We start from the raw sequence: 19,542 nt of genomic DNA, 5'->3' as shown, positions 1-19,542 counted from the left end.
CTCACGTCTGAGCATACCCATCCCACTCGGGGTGACAAATGCAAAAACAACAATTGATGGACAGAATGCAGAACAATGTCATACATTCACCCCAGTACAGAGATCTGGGCCTAAATCCATCGTTTTTTTGCACTCCACACCACCCCAGTTCAGACATGGCCATATGCAAATCAGCCTTGACCCAGTGCCTCATGGGAACAGTCCAGCCTGAACTGCCAAGCCATGTCTTTCCTGGACCGGAATCAAGCATCCTAGGACCGGTTTCTTGCTATCAGCCGTCTTCACCCAGGATAGCTTGACTCCAGTGGTGTGGAGAGCATGGGACTCACGTCTGAGCATACCCATCCCACTCGGGGTGACAAATGCAAAAACAACAATTGATGGACAGAATGCAGAACAATGTCATACATTCACCCCAGTACAGAGATCTGGGCCTAAATCTATTGATTTTTTTTTTTTGAAAACCTTTATTGTACGTAAAGCAGTTACAATCACGGGCAAGCAAATCAATAAAGCCATAAGCATGCAACATTCCGTCTTCCAATTGCCCTATTGTAGCTCAGGATAGTGACCGTACCATAACGATACCAGGATGAAAGAGGTTTCTTTTTAAAAGTTTCTAGAGATTACAGGATCAATGCCAAGCGATCGTTTCAGGACCTACAGCTGGCCATCAGAATGTGTAACGGCGATCAGCATAACAATTAAAGTGGGAGTGAAGGGCGAAGTAAACAATACAAAGTAGCCATCATTACAATCACTATACGTGATAAACCAATGCCCCAGCCCACAAAGAACTGAGGACACTACAGGACCCCTGTGAAACGATAACGCAGAAAAGAATAAAGAAAAAGGGCCATAGAACCAAGGAGGAAACAAGAAAATAGAAAGAACCCCCCCCGCCAACCCCCCACCCCGCACCCCTGCAGAAGGCCATGGCCTACCCCCCCAGCAGTGTGCCCGTCGCCCTAAATGGAAACCCGAAATTTAGTAAGACAAAAGAGAAAGAAAGTGGAGGAGGAGAGAGAATTATTATACTGGCCCCCAACCACCCACCCATCCGATCCCAGCCCTTCAAATCGGCACCCGGGCGACCATCATTTCAATCAACAGAAGGCATGTCCCACATAGTCACCAGGAAATCAAACTCCAGCAATCCAGGACACGACCTCAACCCTGTCCCGTGCGATCTAATGCACAAACGGAGTCCAACCGCAGTCGACCCATTCCCATAACGAATATTGCGAGGGAACGGAGCCTCAAATCTAGCTCAGACTGCAGTCCACACACAATGAGGCGACATATCTGAACACAAACACAGTCATCAGCATGGCAGTCCAACAATCCTAATACCGCTCCGAAGCGTATCTTCCAGTTCACATGCACAATATCCGGGAGGGAGAGGAGAAACAAAAAGTCCGACAGTATCTGAGGCAGCACTAGGGTCTTCGGGAGCATAGCGTAGAACGATACTGCCACCTCTGGATCCAGTGTTAGTCCTACCGAGCAGTCCGAACATCCGAAAGCCTTCGCACCAGTTACCACACGAACCGGGACCTCCGGTATTGCAATGTTCACAGGGGCAACCATCGCGCTCCTCCCGGGTACAGAACCAGGCAGGTCATCGTGAGCCTGAAGACTGTCTGGAATCGAAAGTCTCAAGGTAGACACCATGGCATCCAATTTATTCCCCAATGCTTGGGCGCCACGTTCCAGGGTGGAGTGTAGGGCACTAAGAGCCGCTAGAAGGTCACGACACGTTAATCCAACTCCATGTGCCAACACTTCCACGCTCCTCATTTCCATGCACTCCCCTCCTTGCTGCAAGCCAGCACTTCGGGTGTTACACTCCACATTATCGATGTGGTCAGCAAGCCGTTCCACTAACGTGTGGGACCGAGCCTCAAACAAAGGCATATCAGGCTCCATAGTACTGCAGCAATTCTGTAAGGGCAGTATCAATAAATGCCCAATTGGCAGCATCCGATGCGAGCCATCCGTGAAAGGGAGCAGTTCATGCGAAAATTCGGGAGCAGCCCGCCAAAAGCGGGCCAGGCGGCCAACAGCGTCCGATCGGCCACTTGCAATTAGGCACATAATTACACAATCCCTCGAAATTACTACGCCGGGCATACTCCGATCCGCACTGCTAGTTGTTCTAGCTGTCCTCGGCAAGAAGCAAGCCGATCATCTCATTGCTCCAGCTGACCAACTCCTCCCCCGCACGGGTGACCGCTGTTGTTCACTCAGTTCCCGGCCCCGTCTATAACGCACAGTCCCGGTTCCAACGCCATTGCAGGCTGCAAGATGTGAATGGATGTTTCTCCGGGTGTATGGCTGGGAGAGACCTCGGGATCACGCGACCTGTGACCGGGCGTCCTCACCGACATGGGAGTGTGAAATAGGTCCAGGATCAATTACAGGATATCCACGCGGAGGAGAAGGGCCGCGGAGCCGAGGTCTTAGGCGGCCATCACAGTCGCTGTCTTGGCTCCTCCCAATCTATTGTTTTTTTGCACAACACACCACCCCAGTTCAGACATGGCCATATGCAAATCAGCCTTGACCCTGTGCCTCATGGGAACAGTCCAGCCCGAACTGCCAAACCATGTCTTTCCTGGACCGGAATCAAGCATCCTAGGACCGGTTTCTGGCTATCAGCCGTCTTCAGCCAGGATAGCTTGACTCCAGTGGTGTGAAGAGCATGGGACTCACGTCTGAGCATACCCATCCCACTCGGGGTGACAAATGCAAAAACAACAATTGATGGACAGAATGCAGAACAATGTCATACATTCACCCCAGTACAGAGATCTGGGCCTAAATCCATCATTTTTTTGCACTCCACACCACCCCAGTTCAGACATGGCCATATGCAAATCAGCCTTGACCCTGTGCCTCATGGGAACAGTCCAGGCCGAACTGCCAAACCATGTCTTTCCTGGACTGGAATCAAGCATCCTAGGACCAGTTTCTGGCTATCAGCCGTCTTCAGCCAGGATAGCTTGACTCCAGTGGTGTGGAAGGCATGGGACTCACGTCTGAGCATACCCATCCCACTCGGGGTGACAAATGCAAAAACAACAATTGATGGACAGAATGCAGAACAATGTCATACATTCACCCCAGTAAAGAGATCTGGGCCTAAATCCCTTGTTTTTTTTGCACTCCACACCACCCCAGTTCAGACATGGCCATATGCAAATCAGCCTTGACCCTGTGCCTCATGGGAACAGTCCAGCCCGAACTGCCAAGCCATGTCTTTCCTGGACCGGAATCAAGCATCCCAGGACCGGTTTCCGGCTATCAGCCGTCTTCAGCCATGATAGTTTGACTCCAGTGGTGTGGAGAGCATGGGACTCACATCTGAGCATACCCATCCCACTCGGGGTGACAAATGTATCATCACCAATTTCCAGGAAAGTCTGGAAAAACCACCATCAAGACTTACCTGATCAGAGGAGATGGGTCTGCTGCAACATCAATACATGCCACCTGCAGAAACTGTAGAAACCCACAAGACAGCCACCACCAGAAACCGACCTCCCAAGCCACTGTCTTGGGATCCTGCCAAGCAGCTTGCACCCACCCGGAATGACTTGACTGCAGCCCAGCACAATTCCAGTGAGCACAGAGTAAGACCAGAAGGACTGCCCCGGCTGCTGCATAGAACAGGTGACAGACTATTTATTGCTTCAGCCGTAGAGACTGTATGCTAAGGGAGGGGTAGCACTGCACATGAACTAGCTACTACACCACGAGACCCTAACCTACAAGTGAGGGTGGGTAGAGTGAAAGGGGAGTAACCGACTAGCATACTGGACTCACACCCACACATCAGGTATCTCATAACTTTTGTCTTGTGGGTACTATTGGGCCTTATAGTAAACCAAAGGTTTTTTTTACATGAAGAGAAGAACTGGGCTAGACAATCATGTTATTGCTACTGTTGGGTGTGGAGTAGAGTGCTAGGCCTGCTATACCCCAACACTAACCTCCCTGAGAAGCCCGTGACTGCTTGCCATTGCTACCACTGAGAGTCAAGTATTGAAGGGGTTGTACTTGGCCCCGTTTTCAGAGCCATATTAGGACGGAACCCAGAACAGTAGAGGCTGCAACCCAGCTCCAATAGCCTTAGCCCAGTAGCACCTGCTTTCCCTGTGGCCCCCAAACGGGGATTTACATCTACTTAGTCTTTCTTTTAGCTCTACTGTCTGTACTCCCGTTCACTTAGTTGAGACCGACAGCTACTTAAACCTCTCAAACTCCTCCTTTCAAGTAAAACAAAGTTGGGATTTGGAAGAAATTCTTCATCACACGACTAGCTTTGTAAGCTTGTTACTTCCATCTGAGTATCACCAACAAGGGGACTCTTTTGGTCCAGGATCACATCACCCTCTTTGTAGTTCTGTTAATTTTTAAAGGCGACTTTCAACAAAGGGTACTTGAGAACACTTGGATTTATTCATGGTTTCAACGTTAAGGTCTACAACAACCCATTCACAGTCTTATTTCCCATTCAACTTGTGAGGAAATACATTTGCCCGACTTTCTGTCTATTATCACAGATACTGGTATGTATTTGTTTGGGAAGTACTATGGCTACTACTTCATCCGTGCATGTTGAATGCATTCGATTGAAGACTTTTTAATTTATTAAACCTGCAAGTGTATTTGTGTCACTTTGAAGTGCTGAATATACCCTTCTCCACATCAATCTTCAGGAGTGCAGCGTTTGTTTATTGTATCCTATTTTATGTAATTTAGTTCATAAAGTGTGAATCGGATTCAGGTGGTCTTCAGAGAACTGTACAATATACAGTTTACAGTAAAGTACAATATAATGCAGCAAAATAAGTTATCATTAAAATAGGAGGCTAGGAGAAATTACATAGTAATTATTTTAAATGAGTAAAAGGAGAGTGTGGAATTCATAGGATGGTCAGAAAAGGGTGTGGCATGGAGATGCATATAGTGAAACAAAGTAAAATTACTAATCACATACTACATTTAACATATCTGTAGGTAGATACACATTTGATTTATACATTTAGGAGAATTAATACATGTAGGAGAGTGGGTGCCTTACATGAGATGGGCAGATATGACTAGACCAGAGAGACATACATAGAGAGGAACTAGCATAGCTATTTGTGGAGATACAATAAAAAAATGATATACCAAGGATAAATGAGGGTGCAGAAGGTGGAATGCAAACGAAGGGTGGGGATAGCGTTTCTATATGGCGTTAATGGATTGATAATTATTCTAATTAGGGCGAACATGTAGAATATAAAAACAACAGGATAAGGGCACCATGGACATTGTACAGTCCAGGCCGGATAGGCTGCAAATGCCTAGATTTTCTAATCAGAGTTTTAGTTAGCTTGATTACAATACAGTGTTGCATTTGTCAGGCGTGAGAAGAGAAGGTAGGAGAGGATCCCGGGCAAGGTTCTAAATTGAGGGTTACTCTATGTGCCAATGAGGAGGGACTTTGGTGATTTTTTAAACTAGTGAGCGAGGGGGCATTTCTGATGTGTGTGGGGAGTGTGTTCCAGATTTTAGGTGAGCTGCTAGAGAAGAGACTAGGAAAAGTGTTTTTTTCAAATTTGGGGATGTCAAGAACAAGTTTGCTCTTGGTTCATAGGTTTTTAGAGCTCTTTAATCTGTTGGGTTTTGTGGTACATGGGAGTACTTACCTTTAGGGCAATGTAGGTGATACATGCAGCTTGAGGAAGCAACATGCATTTGTGGGTAGGCTTTTGAATGAGAAGAGGGCAGGGGTGATGTAGTTTTTGATAAGCATCTTGCTTACGTGTGTAAGGCAGCTGTTAAAGGCACACGGTAGTAATTTGCATGATTTCACCTTTGTCTCCTCACTACCAGAAGGATCTAAAATCAGCCTGGAAGCGTAAAAACGTCAAATACACAAGTCTGCATCCCCTCTCAGTGTCTCGTTAGTGAAAGGTAGGAGAAAGGTTAGTAAAACACCAACATGATATATCTGCGCTATAAAACACAACAGTAACTATCCAGAAATAATTCAAGATATAAATTGTGATATGCCATTTAACTATATTCAATTTTATACAAACGTTGGTATTCAGTAACACGCCTGAGCAATTAATGAGTGGTGAATTATTAAATACACACTTGTATGATGCTCAGTGATTTGATTATTGGCAGCCAGAAAATGTAGAGCACTTTGAAGTAGTATTACATGAAGGTATTAAAGAACATTCACTTACTCATATGTGTGCAGGTTTTTAGGGTTCTTCTCCACGAGGTAGCTACTTGGTGCATAACCTTCATGCCTGTAAAAAAAATACCTAGTATATTAATTTGTTTTTTTAATGGTAATCTGTCTGTCAAAGGCTTCTATTGGGTGACAACACCAAGGGACATGCATGTAGACGATCTATTCTTAGTCAGACATGGCATTTTCCATCTGCAAAACAGACAGTAGAGGTGAGTCGCCAGGAGCTATTGGATACCTTCATTGAGCCACAGACTAGCAAGATCTATAGAAGTCTTGTTTCTTGTTATAAAATAATTATTAGGACACAGCAGGTAGATGCAGCATGAATTATAGGCCACCATCCCAGAGGCAGTAGATGAAGATAGAAGGAACTCTTATAGGGTACCAAGGAGCTGCTTAAGATTCTGTCAGGAGCTGGAGGATAGTCTAATGGTGTGCACAGAAGCTATATAGGACTCTTTGTATAGTTATCTGTAGCTACGGGACACCCTCATGGAGTACACATGAGCCAAAGGAGACTCTTTGTGAAGTTAGTGGGATGCAGGGGTAACTCGTTCCTGAGTCTGCTGGGGGTTATCATCTTGCAAAGTTGGTAGATGCTTTATGGTCGCCTGGTGGAACTTCTGAAGACCCCGTATACAGAAACTGCAGAAGACTGTGGATAAAATAAGCAGGAACTATAGAAGAAGAGCCAGCAGGATCTAAATGAGTGAGAGAATGGTAAGAGCTATAGGAAAAATAATGAGCAGGAGATTAGAATAAGGGGAGTCAACAAGAGATTTAGGGTTGGAAGTCTTCAGCTACTTTGAGCTTCCCCCGTGGGTGATTTCAGTCCTCATTTTCATTTACAGTCAGTCTCAGCACCTCTTGACCAATAGAAAATTGTCCAAGTCACAACTATTTCTGCCTTGTTTTGTTTCTTCTTCCCTTCTGATGGATCTAACTCCAAATGTTTCAAAATCTTTAGTGTAAGACTCTCACTTTAAATTTCTCCAATGGCAGGTCCCAATATTTTATATCCACTGAGCACATTATAAGCACTGTATTTTTTCTTAACAATGTGTACCCAACTTGTTATTTTGCCACTGGTAACAATTCCCCTCTTTCTATTATGTGGGTGTAAGTGTTCCATTCCTTCTCCTGTGGTTGTTCTGAGCTGATCTCTACTCTCTCTTGGTGGTTGAAGATACTCTTCTATTCCTGTGAATTCTCTCATGTCCTCGCTATCTAACTTCTGTGACCTGAATCCATCTGTTTACCTTGGTACCATTTAGTTGTTAGCTAGTCAGAACCAGCTCTTTACTGTTTAATTCATCTCAGATCTCCTTTGAGCCCTGTACTGAGGTTCTGTAATTCTCAAACCTGACTCCATTTTGTTCGTGACTCCATTTAAGTCTTGCCCTCACGTAGGCCTGTGAAGTAGGCCCAACGAACAAGTGGCCTGGCCTTCTGAGTTCGTGCATATATTAACTTGGGTTTTTCTGACTCTGAATGAACTGCAGAGAGACTGACCCTTTCACCTGAAACCGACCTTTTGCAAAACCAGTTTCACTAGCTGATCGTTGTCTGAAATTGGCAATCAATGTTCAGGAGATCGTTAACTTTTAGTTTCCTTGCACATGTCTTATCTCACTCAGCATCTAAATTGTTCCTTTTTTACGACTTTTCATTTCATGGGGAATGCTTTTAATTATGGGTTTTGTCCGGCTTGCAAAGATCGAATTTGGGACAGTCCTAATAATTAACCTGTGGGTTGGAACGATGTAAAGTGAGCTTTTTGGAATGTGAGGATACAGTGTTCCAAAATATTGTGCACCTAATCTTTGTTTCCTTGAAAACTTGATCTGCAACAAAAAAACCTTCCTGGAGAAGGAGATAGTGAGACAGCTAGAATAGCAGCTCAACTCCTAGCGGAAGACACAAGTCTCCTACAGCAAGACCCGGATGCAAAACTCATCCCGGTCAGCATAAGAAAAACTATAACTCTTAAACTAATAGAAAATGGACTAACATCGAGAGGTGGTACAGTCATATTCGTAATTGAGGCACATGAATATCGGCAGACAGAGGTATTCTATTCATGGATAAACTTTCCAGCAGCGAACGCTGTCACACATGAGTTCCACTATTACAAAGTAGAGGAACCTCCGGAAGAGTACACTCCTTTCGAGGAGGTGGAAATCCCATTAAAATACCAAGAGCACCTGCTCTGGTTTAAAGGCGCCCTAAAACATAATAATCACATCACCAGGCTCGGTCCACTAGGTAGACCAGGAGCAACGTGGCCGGTTCTAGCCAGCTACACACCACACCCGACATTGAAAAAATGTCAATACCAGAACTTTTGGTACAGTTAAAACAACTGATTAAAATACATAGACAATTAGTTCAATATGTAATGCGGACCTCAACAGTCCAACCAGCTATTAACATTCCACAGCTGATCCCTCATCAGGGGAACACAAACAAAATTACACCACAGAACATACAGTCATGTCTGGGTAAAGTACCCGCAAAACGGGAACAAATTCCATTCTGGTTAGCACAAAAAATCACTCAAATAGAGGCAGTATTTCCAGATACTACCACTACTGAGAAACACAGAATTCTGACTATCTGCCTTCCAATGGGGATCGCACCACATGTGGAGGACTGTGACACTCGGGGCACAGTCTTTGCTTCCATTTACACAAAAACACATGGTGTTCCGTCCATGGCGGTAATACCCGATGTGCTAAGACAGATTCAAAATGAATACGGCCCAGAACCTGCTTTAACTCTGGGTATGAAATTACTGAAAGACTTCAAGCAGGTCTCAGCTTTATTATTATCTAACATAAAAGCAGAAGCAGCTTCTGTGGCGATCTGCCAGAAATTGAAGGAAACAGATATAGCAGAACAACCATTTGAACTTGCCAGAATCATAGAAAAATCCTATGAAGAACTAGGAAGAGATAGTTTGGGTGGGAAACCAGTAAAACCCCAACTAACTGAAAATCCTGAAAAGATATTTATTAAAAATAATCTAAACACTCCAAAAAAGAGCTGGGATGGAAATAAACAATCCACTCCCAAAGAAAAAAGATTCTAGTCCAGAGGAAAGTCTCCTCGGCGGAGAGAAAGATCTCCGGACCAAGGACACAGGTCTCCCCAGAGCGAGCCCTCTGAGAAAATATACAACCTTAGAAATAGGGATAATTTGAAGACACCTGATAGATATCAAGATTAACCCTGGGCGTAGTGTGCGGAGTGTGGCTCCGCGGAGCTACGCGAAGTGGGCGCACAACTACGTCCACCCGCGCACTCCGCGTAGCCCCACTCCGCGCCGCCCGCCTCCCTCCCGCCCTCCCTAAGTACATAAATAAATGTATAAAAAGCTTTTAAAAACACTTACCTTGTCTGCCGCATCCCCGGGGCTCCCTCTCGCCGTCCCGCCGTTCGCGCCGCCACCGAATCGGATCCTAATGCGCATGCGCGGGCGGCCGCGCATGCGCATTCCTCACGAGAAATGCGCATGCGCGGCCGCCCGCGCATGCGCATTAGGATCCGAAATGGCGGCGCGCATCGCGGGACGGCGAGAGGGAGCCCTGGGGACGCGGCAGACAAGGTAAGTGTTTTAAAAAGCTTTTTATACATTTATTTATGTATTTAGGGAGGGCGGGAGGGAGGCGGGTGGCGGCCGGCTACGCTCCGTCTGCGGAGCGCGCGTAGTGCCGCCTGGCTACGCCGGCTACGCAAAATGCGTAGGAGGCGGCACTCCGTGCACTCCGTGCACGGAGCGTAGCTGGCCGCCCAGGCTTAATCAAGATATTGATACACGTCCCTCTCGATCTTTTCAGACTTCCTCGCAGAAATCGGAAAGAAGAGGACGGTCAGAACACAGGGAAGAGCAAGTCAAGTCCAAAGACAAGGAACCTGCTCATCAAAGTAAAAAACTACAATTTCCAAAAAAGAAGGTAGCCAGCATTAAAATAGTCAAACATGCCGAGGATCCTGAGGACACAGCTGAAAAACGGAGAGTGGGCTCAGACAATGCTAGACAGCGCAGCAGAAGTGAGCATCCTAATGAATCATCTGGAGACAGTGGATACGAATGAATACATTCAGGTGGAAACTGCAGATACCAGAGTTAGCAAACCTCATGAAATATACGAAATAACATTACGTATAGAGGGAGATACGACTAGGATAATAAGGGGTCTATTTTGGGATAACCTCTCAAAAGGCTATGACATCCTTTTAGCTGAAAAAGACTGGCCACCGGAGTTTGTCAGGGAGTGCCCTCATGGCGAAGAAATGATTATGCCTGCCTTCTCAAATCACATTCCAATATATAAAAAATATACACTTGCAAGAAAGTGGGCAGTAGCCCAAGCTCCTGCATTATATAAAAACCATGTTGGATGGGATGAGGACTCTCCTCCTCACAAAATCCAGTTAAAAAATCAACCAACTGCACAAAGGCAGTACCCAATTAAGCAAGAAGCTAAAAAACAGGTCAGGGAGATCTTAGATCAACTTGAATACCAGGGGGTGATTGAAACATGCACCTCTCAAATGAATAACCCTTTGTTTCCTGTCTCCAAGCCAGACGATTCATATCGTCTAGTTTTAGACTAGACACCTTAACTCATGTTGCAAAACTTTTGCAGTACAAAACTCACATAGTGCAGCACTAATGAATAACATTGTGCGCAAAAAATACAAAACAACATTAGACATCTCTAATGGATTCTTTTGTCAAAACATAGCACCTGAAAGCAGGTATTTGACCGCTTTCTCAATAATGGGCTCGCAGAAAAATGTTGTCGACTCCCCCAGGGGTTCAAGAACAGCCCAGGATTATTCTCAGCGAGAGTAACAGAGTTACTACAAATGTATGATGATGAGGCATTATCTTATGTCGATGACATCTATCTAACAGATGACGACTTGGATACTCACTTAAAAAGAGTGAACATCATAATACTTGGGTTCACAGCAGAGGGTTACAAATTCAACTTTAAAAAATCACGAATTGCCCGTCTAACTGTCCTGTTTTTAGGATATGAATTATCAAGTGAAGGCAAAAGCCTGGCAGACAATTTCTTAGAGAAATGTGCCGTAATCCAAGCACCAAGAATGCTGAAAAACTTACAATCAATTCTAGGTTTCCTGAATTTCGGAAGAACATACATTCTAAATTATGCAGAGAGGGTTAAGCCTCTCTATGAACTAATAAAACCAGATTTTAAAACAATCAATTGGACTCAAAAACACACAGAAATTTTGAGATCATTGCAAACAGACATGTTAGCTAAAACAAAACTGCAAACACGCGATAACACTCGCAACCTTGTAATCCGAGTCATCCCAGGAAGATGCGGATTCACATACCTGACCTCTAATGAGGGAGAAACGGTACCAATAGCATACAAATCACATTTGTACACAAAAGCTGAAATTAAATTTAGCTCAACTGAAAAAATTCTAACTGCGGTTCAGACTGCGGTAGCAAAAGAAAGAGCCCTAGCACAAGGTAAATGAATAATCATCGTTACACCAGTACCAGCCCTAGAAGCGGTAACAAAGGCAAGCATTCCAAATGCTAAAGCGCTGCATCCTAGATGGATCCAATGGGTTAATTCTCTTGCTGCAACAGACGTGGTCTACGAATTTGATCCTAATTTAAAAACACAAGATCTTCTCCAATATGAATTTGAATGTCCTCTGCCGACCGAAATCCTGCCCCTTGAACACTACGGCTGTATAATATATACAGACGGATCAGCACAGTTGGGGGTAAACAAGCTTACAGTGCTGCGTGCGCGATTGTTAAAGGTCGTTGGCACGAAGGAAAATTTAGACCACTGGTCATTAAAACACAAACTCTAGGAGATTGTACAGCTCAGCGAGCTGAACTACTGGCTTTTAAGATGGCGCTTGAAAATACTGATCGCGAATTCCCCACACTGATAGTGTGCGATTCGTATTATTGTGTTCAGTCTTATAATGAATACTTGCAGAATTGGGTTCTAAATGGTTTCAAAGATGCAAAGGGTGGCACAATCAAGCATAAAACGCTTTGGGAACAAGTAGTTCTTTTACAAAAGGAACTACAAAAGACTCACGTGATACATACACTCAGTCATCAACGTGATGGCGTTCACGTTGCAGGGAATTCATTGGCTGATGAGGCCGCGAAGGCAGCTGTGCAAACGGCTTCCGTAGCTGCCATCACCCGGTCAAAAACAAAAATAGACAGCGACATATTACAAGCTGTCAGTGCTACAGTAAATAATGCGATAAAAACACTCCCGAAAGGCTTTCCAGTAAAGTACTCATACATAACTGATGGGAATAACATTCCATTTGCTCGAATCCCTGGAGTGGGGGATAGGGCAATTCCAAACATGGAACATAGGTTAGGACTAATTATAGCGGCACATGAAGGGCTCGCCTCTGCACACGCTGGTGTCTCGGCCACAGTATCATTATTAAAACAGAGATATTGGTGGCCACAAATGAGAAGACAAACTAGGAACTATGTTCTAGATTGTGAAATATGCCAAAAAATGAAAGTTTCAACGGTAAAAAGACCAGCACAGACGCCCCTTCTGTTCTCAGATAAACCATTAGCGTGTGTTTACTTGGACCACTGTGGTCCCTTACAAAGGGATGGCAACTATAAATACATCATGGTCGCAGTGGACTCCTGCACGAGATTCATTTGGATGTGGCCCCAGCGCTCGGCTGACGCCAGAACTGTTATAAAAGATTTGCGAGTCTTTATCGGCACATACGCAATTGGCATGCTACACTCTGATCAAGGTCCTGCTTTTAGCTCTCGAGCTTATAAGGAGGCCATGACCAGCATGGGCATTGCATTGCGGTATTCTTGTCCCTTCCATCCTGAGGGAAACGGGCTTGTGGAAAGAAAAAACCGAGACATAAAGCAATCTATAACGGCAAAGGTATTAGGTTCGGGTGTTGGGTGGGTCAAACATTTAATAAGTGTCCAACGTAGTCTTAATAATCTGCCAAGAAATTCTCTAAAAGGTTTTAGTCCGTACGAACTATTGTTCGGGACTAGAATGCATATCCAGGACCTCGATAGTGAAACTTCAGTGGTAGAAAGAAAATGCTTTGATATCAAAGATCGTTTGGCTATTTTACAGGACTTAAATGAAACAAGAAAAGACCTGAGCAACATAAAGTTGAAACAACAGCCAACAGCCACTGAAGAGAAACCACCTGTCCCAGCAAGGCCTGTCTGGATTCCAAAGATTGGGGATCTGGTCAGAGAGAAAATCGCGGTGAAGAAGGAATTTGGGCCTTCTTACAGAAAAGCAGTACCTGTCTTAGCTGTCAACGGAACAAGATCAGTTCTACTACCGCCCCTTGCTGGTAAAAAGGAGAACCGAGTTGTATCAATCGACCTGGTTAAACCACAATCATGTGGCCAATAATAAGTAATAGGCCAAGTGGACTCCCAAGAAGTAGCAGAACACCAAAGTTTGCTACAAATCAAGAGGTTCAAACTGAGAGACTAATCACATTTGATAAACCTACAGTGAATCAACAAGGACTATGCAACAAAGCCATGGAACTTATGCCTCTTGAAACCCAAATTGTAACAATTCGTCAAGAAACACCTGTCTACAATGATGTAGCCACAGACTATACTAATAAAACAAAGGAAAATCCAGAAGCAATTCCAATAATTGACAGAACTGCGTCAGGCTACTTCATCAACTTCGATGACTTTTCTGAGGATCCGAGCGAACCTGAGGAACAGCCAACATCAACAACAACTTTTAAAGACAAGGCTAAAACACTTTTTCATCAACTAAAGGAGACCTATCTGATTTCCCCATGGATTGAATTTTGGGTGGTGCTAGGTGTACTTTTCCTCCTGCTTTGGCTCATCATGGTACTATGCTTGGGACACTTCATTGAGGGAAAATACAATGGACACAGCAAGCCAGAACATCAACCTGGTCCTAAAGCCACACAAGTCTTCACACATCGAGAAAAGAGAACTTTCTTCAGTGAACTTCACAGCCAATCCATTACCCGGTGGGGTAGCATGGGACAAAACAGATTACGATATATATGGCCCGGTCGAACTCTTGAAGTATCCTCATCAATTTAAGGTTTCATTAAGTGACTTTGTAAAACCGAGTACATTCTCTGATGATTGGGACTTTGAAAGTATTAATGATATGATGTCAGACTTAGTTATGTCAGCAAAATTTACAGAACATGATTATTTACAGGGGTTTTTTTTTGTTTTTTTGTTTTTTTTATGGGTTATAAACTTTTATTCTGTGTTTTAAGCCAGTACACCACTATTTAGCCAACAACCCAGAGGCAGGCAGCATCTGTAATTCCAATTGGACCACATTTTGCGGTCACACAACGCATATAGTTGTACAGATCATGTAGCATTAATGTGTAAGAACTGTATAAACTAAACCAATAACGCTTTGAGTTTTGTCATTTACAATTTGTCACTATGAAGAGTACTTCGTCATCTACACCAGGGCCATTTGGCAGTAGTTTACGTCGAGTGTGGGGAGGAGGACGTGGTGGAATGTGTATGAAGGGGGGAGGGGGGGCAGCGTGGGGGGGGATCAACCCAGCAGGCAAACCACTCAATTCCAGTCGTCAAGTCGTCTATTCACAGGCCCTTGTCCAATGTCCATCCGTGTACAGTCGCCTCTTTGTCCATCCTGTTCCTCGTAGACCAACCCCTTAGCTCTCCAAATCCCATGTGTCATCAATCACCCATCACCAGTCGCTCTCAGTTCCATACTATCTACTATTCATCCGTCTCTCTTCCAGCCAGCCAGGCCGTCAGGGGCTGCCAGACGTCAGCAGGCCTAGATCTCAGTGGTAGCAGCTCCCCATACGTGGTCAGTTGATCTCGACAGTATAGCGCCGACTGAATCCAATGTTCCGCCTTTGGAGCATTTTGACGCTTCCAATGTAGCGCAATTTGCCTTTTTGCCAAGAGGAGTAACAGGGCAGCTAATTTCCTTGAGGCATTGGGTACGCCGGCTACAAATCCCAGTAGGGCCACCAGCGGGTCAGGAAGCATCGTTTCTCCTATTATTTGTCCCAGTTTTGAAAAGATCTCTACCCAGTAGTGCTGCATTTGCGTGCAGCTCCACGTGAGGTGAAAGAAATCTGCATCTTCTGCACCGCATCTCCAACACCGAGACTCAGCCAGTAATCCTATTTTAAAGAGTTGCGCAGGCGTGCGGTACGTTCTATGCAGAAAATTAAAGTGTATTAGTCGCAGTCTATAGTTAGGCGACAGGTTTTCTAATTGAGTGCAGCAGAACGTCCATTGTTTGTCAGTTATGTTTATTCCCGCCTCTGCATCCCACTGAGATTTCGAATGAGGCCGTATCCACGGTGCCGTGTCTTGTGTAATTTTATAGATCCGGGTGATCAGTTTTTTCGGAGAGCTGTTTGTCAGCATGTCTTCCAGCGCTGAAAGTGACGGCGGTACTGCAGGGAACATCGGGTACCTGGCCTTACACGCCACTCGCAGTTGGTAGTAGAGCAGCAGTTCGGAAGCCGTAGGGACCTCCGATTCGCAGATTTCCCCCAGTTCTACAAATGTGTCGTCTGGGTATAGGTCGCCGGCAACCAACAGGCCGCACTTTCGTGCCCTTCCAGAGATCGCCGCATCCCTCAAAGGACCCAATAAGGGATTTCCGCTTAGCGGCATGGACGGGGCGTACAGTTCAGTAATGTCTGCCCGCTTCGCGATGTTCTGCAAGGCCCATCGCACCGTTTCCACCGTGTTCACATCTTCTGGCGACCGTTTGTATTTGTGGTATAGCGTCGTGGTCAATGGTGTAGGTGCCGATACATCCTGCTGAATCGCCACGTGAGGCTGATATGGGATTGGGTGTTGCCAGAAGTGCAGGTACTGGGCCTGGGCGCAGTAAGCATAGAGCTCGAAGTCCGGGGCCGCCAGACCACCCTGACGAAAAGGAAGCGTCAGTACTTTCCACTGCACTCTGGGCTGTCTGCCCGCCCACACTAGTTCAAGCAGGGCGGAGCGTATGCGCTTGAAGAAGGTTAGCGTAAGTGGCAGTGGTATGTTCGCAAACAGATATAAGAATTTAGGCAGTATGACCATTTTGGTTATTGTTATATGCCCCGTCAGTGACAGCGGCAGGGTGATCCACTTTTTCACTTTGGTCTCTAGCCAATCCACCGTGGTGCCATAGTTTAAGAGCCACAGATCTTGTATGGAGCGGCTTATGTGTATCCCTAGGTATTTTACTTCCCCTGCAACCCAGGTGATGGGGAATTCGGTATGACAGCGCGCTGTGCCGTCCGTAAGCGGCAACAGTGTGGATTTAGACCAGTTAACGTTTATACCTGTCAAGCCACTGTATCGCACTATTTCCCTCATGAGGGGGTCAAAATTATCCGCTGGGTTTTGCATAAAGATGGTTATGTCATCCGCGTAAAGGGACACCAATAACCCCCTAGAGGTAAAACCTATGATTCTCTGGGTGTTATGTTGTCTCAATCTCGCCGCCAGTGGCTCTGTGGCGATGTCAAAGAGCAGCGGTGATAATGGGCAGCCCTGCCTGGTCCCTCTAGTGATCCCTATAGGCTGTGAGACTTGTCCGTTTACCTTCACTCTTGCCGTTGGGCAATTGTAAAGAACGCACATTTTCTGAATGAATAGCCTGCTGAACCCCATTCTAGTGAACAGTGCTTGTAAAAACTTCCACTCAAGTGAGTCGAATGCCTTAGTGGCATCCAACAAAGCAGCTGCGGCCTGTACCTTCGGATCTAGGTAATGCAGCAGTCCAAATAATGTGCGCAGGTTATGTGATGTGGACCTACCCGTCACAAATCCCGATTGATCCGATAGCGCTATTTGTGGTATCATAGGTTTCAGTCTCTCCGCTAGCAATTTAGCATATATCTTGGCATCTAGGTTTATGAGGGACAGCGGCCTATACGAATCAGGACATGTGGGGTCTTTGCCCGGTTTTAGGAGCGTAATTATCATGGCTTCACGAAGCGACGGGGGGAGGCTTCCAGCCTCAATCGCTTCCATATACATCTTGTGTAACCTGGGGACCAAGATGTCCGCATATTCTTTATAGAAAGATGCCGTGAGGCCATCAGGGCCAGGCGCCTTGCCCGAGGGCATGCCAGCTATGGTTACACGGATGTCTTCCTGCGTTATCGGCAAATCCATATATTCGCGTGCTCCATTGTTGAACCACGCCAGCGCCACTGTGTCTAGGTAGTCCATAATCACCTCGTCCGCTGGCTGCACCCTGGAGGTGTACAGCATCTCATAGTACTCTTCCATAGTTTTCAGGAGATCTCCCGGCGTCCGTGCTGTGACGCCAGTTTCGGTGGTCAGTTCCAAAATATATTCCGCACCTCTAGGTTTTCTAAGCATTGCGGCAAGCGTCCTCCCAGGGCGGTCTCCCTCCCCATATCTCCTAGCCTGAGCGTATTTGTGTAGGAATTTCACCTCCCTCTCAGCCTCTTCTTGATATTGGGTGAGTTTCGCCCTGAAGGCCGCCTGGGTCGCAGCCGTAGGTGAGCTAATGAGCTCGACCTCTAGACCTGCCAAGTCTTTTTTCGAGCGCAGCTAGTGTAGTTCTTATGGATCTTAGTACTCCAGTTTTAAGCGCCATACAATGTCCTCTCGTCACCACTTTGCAGGCCTCCCAGAGTGTACCTGGCGAGTCTACAGTCCCATCAATGAGCGCAAAGAACTCTTCTAGTTTATCTCTCAGCTCTTCTTTAAACACCTGGTCAAGTAAGGCCTGCGATGGAAATTGCCAGCTAAACGGCTGTGCGTATTGCGCTGGGGTAGCTAAGGTTATTTCCACCGGAGCGTGGTCTGACAGCGATCTCGGCAAGTGCACCGCCGTCAAAACTGAAGCATGCAGTTCCCTGGATAGCAGCCAGTAGTCAAGTCTCGACCATGCGGCCCTGTGGGCCGTAATGCAAGTGCCCGCCTGCGTGTGAGGGTGTAATAGCCTCTAGGAGTCTACCAGGGATGCTTCCAGGATAATGCCTCCCAGGGCCACAGCCGCCTTTGGGTGGTGCTCCCGGGCAGTGCCCTGTCGATCCTTAGCGTCAGACAGTACTACGTTGAAATCACCCGCCCACAGTATCGCTGCATTGTTGAATTGACGCATTTTATCCCATAGCTGCTCATAAAAATCAGGATTATCGTCATTCGGGCCATAGACATTCACAAGCAGTACCTGGATGCCACACAACACTCCCAGGATTAATGTGTACCTTCCGTCCCCGTCTCTCAGCACCCGATGTGTCACCCAGTGCAGGCCTCTTCGGATCAAAACCGCCACCCCCCTGGCATAATTCGAGTATGGGGCATGCACCACCTCCCCCCATCTAGTGTGTTTGAGTTGTGGAGCATCAGTGGTATGTAAATGTGTTTCTTGAAGCATGCAGATATCCACATTTTTCCTAGCTAAATAGGCATGCACCAATCTCGCTTTCCTTCTGTCATTCATTCCTCTCACATTCCATGATAGGCATGTTATCGATGCCATAGCGCCGTGCGTATCAGGAGTTGTAGGTTCCCTAGACCTTAAGCCACCAGCATCTGCCATAGCAATACCAAGAAATGTGTGTACAATCTGATCAGTAGTGCGCCCAGTATAGTCCGCCCAAGACACAGTGGGCCCCACTCCACATTCATTTGGAAAGGCAACCACATCCATCCCTCCCGCAAGCACGTCGCGTCGGTGTCAGTGACTCTCATGTAATTGATCTTCGGTGACAGTTTCAACATAGCGTTTTCGTAGGTTAACAATACAAACCAAACATAACCAGTCCCCATCCCACCCCTACCACCCGCTCCAACCCCCCAATTAGGTCGTGCAGTCATCCCCTCCCGTACCATCCCAACAAGACAAAGTAACAACAATAGTAGATGGTCGAAACATATTGTGGGAGTCATCCCCTGGGGTACGCAGGTATGTGCCATCTAACCCTGTACTTTTGGCAGGGCGATCGAGCGCAGGCTGGACACTATGCGCTACAGGGCCCCCCGCCCCTCAAACCAAGCGGAGCAGCAGTGTTCCAGTATCAAAGATCGCAAACAATGAGCAAACATTAATATATCCCCCACTCAAGCGGCCAGCGCCTTAGTACATGGCTGTTGTGTGCTTGGTCGGTTCCTTCCTGTCAAGCCCCGTCCCTTACTGGAAAAGTCCCCATCAACGTTAGACATAAAGGTACTGTGCATTATTCAACATCACTTAGCT

The 19,542-nt window shown here is 46.1% G+C and overlaps 1 protein-coding gene across 1 annotated transcript in view; it reads right to left on the bottom strand.

Moving 5' to 3' along the window:
* Window positions 1-19,542, bottom strand: part of ITK (IL2 inducible T cell kinase) — a 385,858-nt gene that overhangs the window by 162,480 nt on the left and 203,836 nt on the right. Inside the window, exon 7 of the mRNA XM_078653711.1 lies at window positions 6,252-6,317. Coding sequence (XP_078509837.1) covers window positions 6,252-6,317 — 66 coding nt within the window. The remainder of the gene's footprint in view (window positions 1-6,251; window positions 6,318-19,542) is intronic.

The sequence above is a fragment of the Lissotriton helveticus genome, chromosome 7 (assembly GCF_964261635.1).
Source record: "Lissotriton helveticus chromosome 7, aLisHel1.1, whole genome shotgun sequence".
Classification (NCBI taxonomy): Eukaryota; Metazoa; Chordata; class Amphibia; order Caudata; family Salamandridae; genus Lissotriton; species Lissotriton helveticus.
This window is presented reverse-complemented; position numbering and strand designations above follow the sequence as displayed.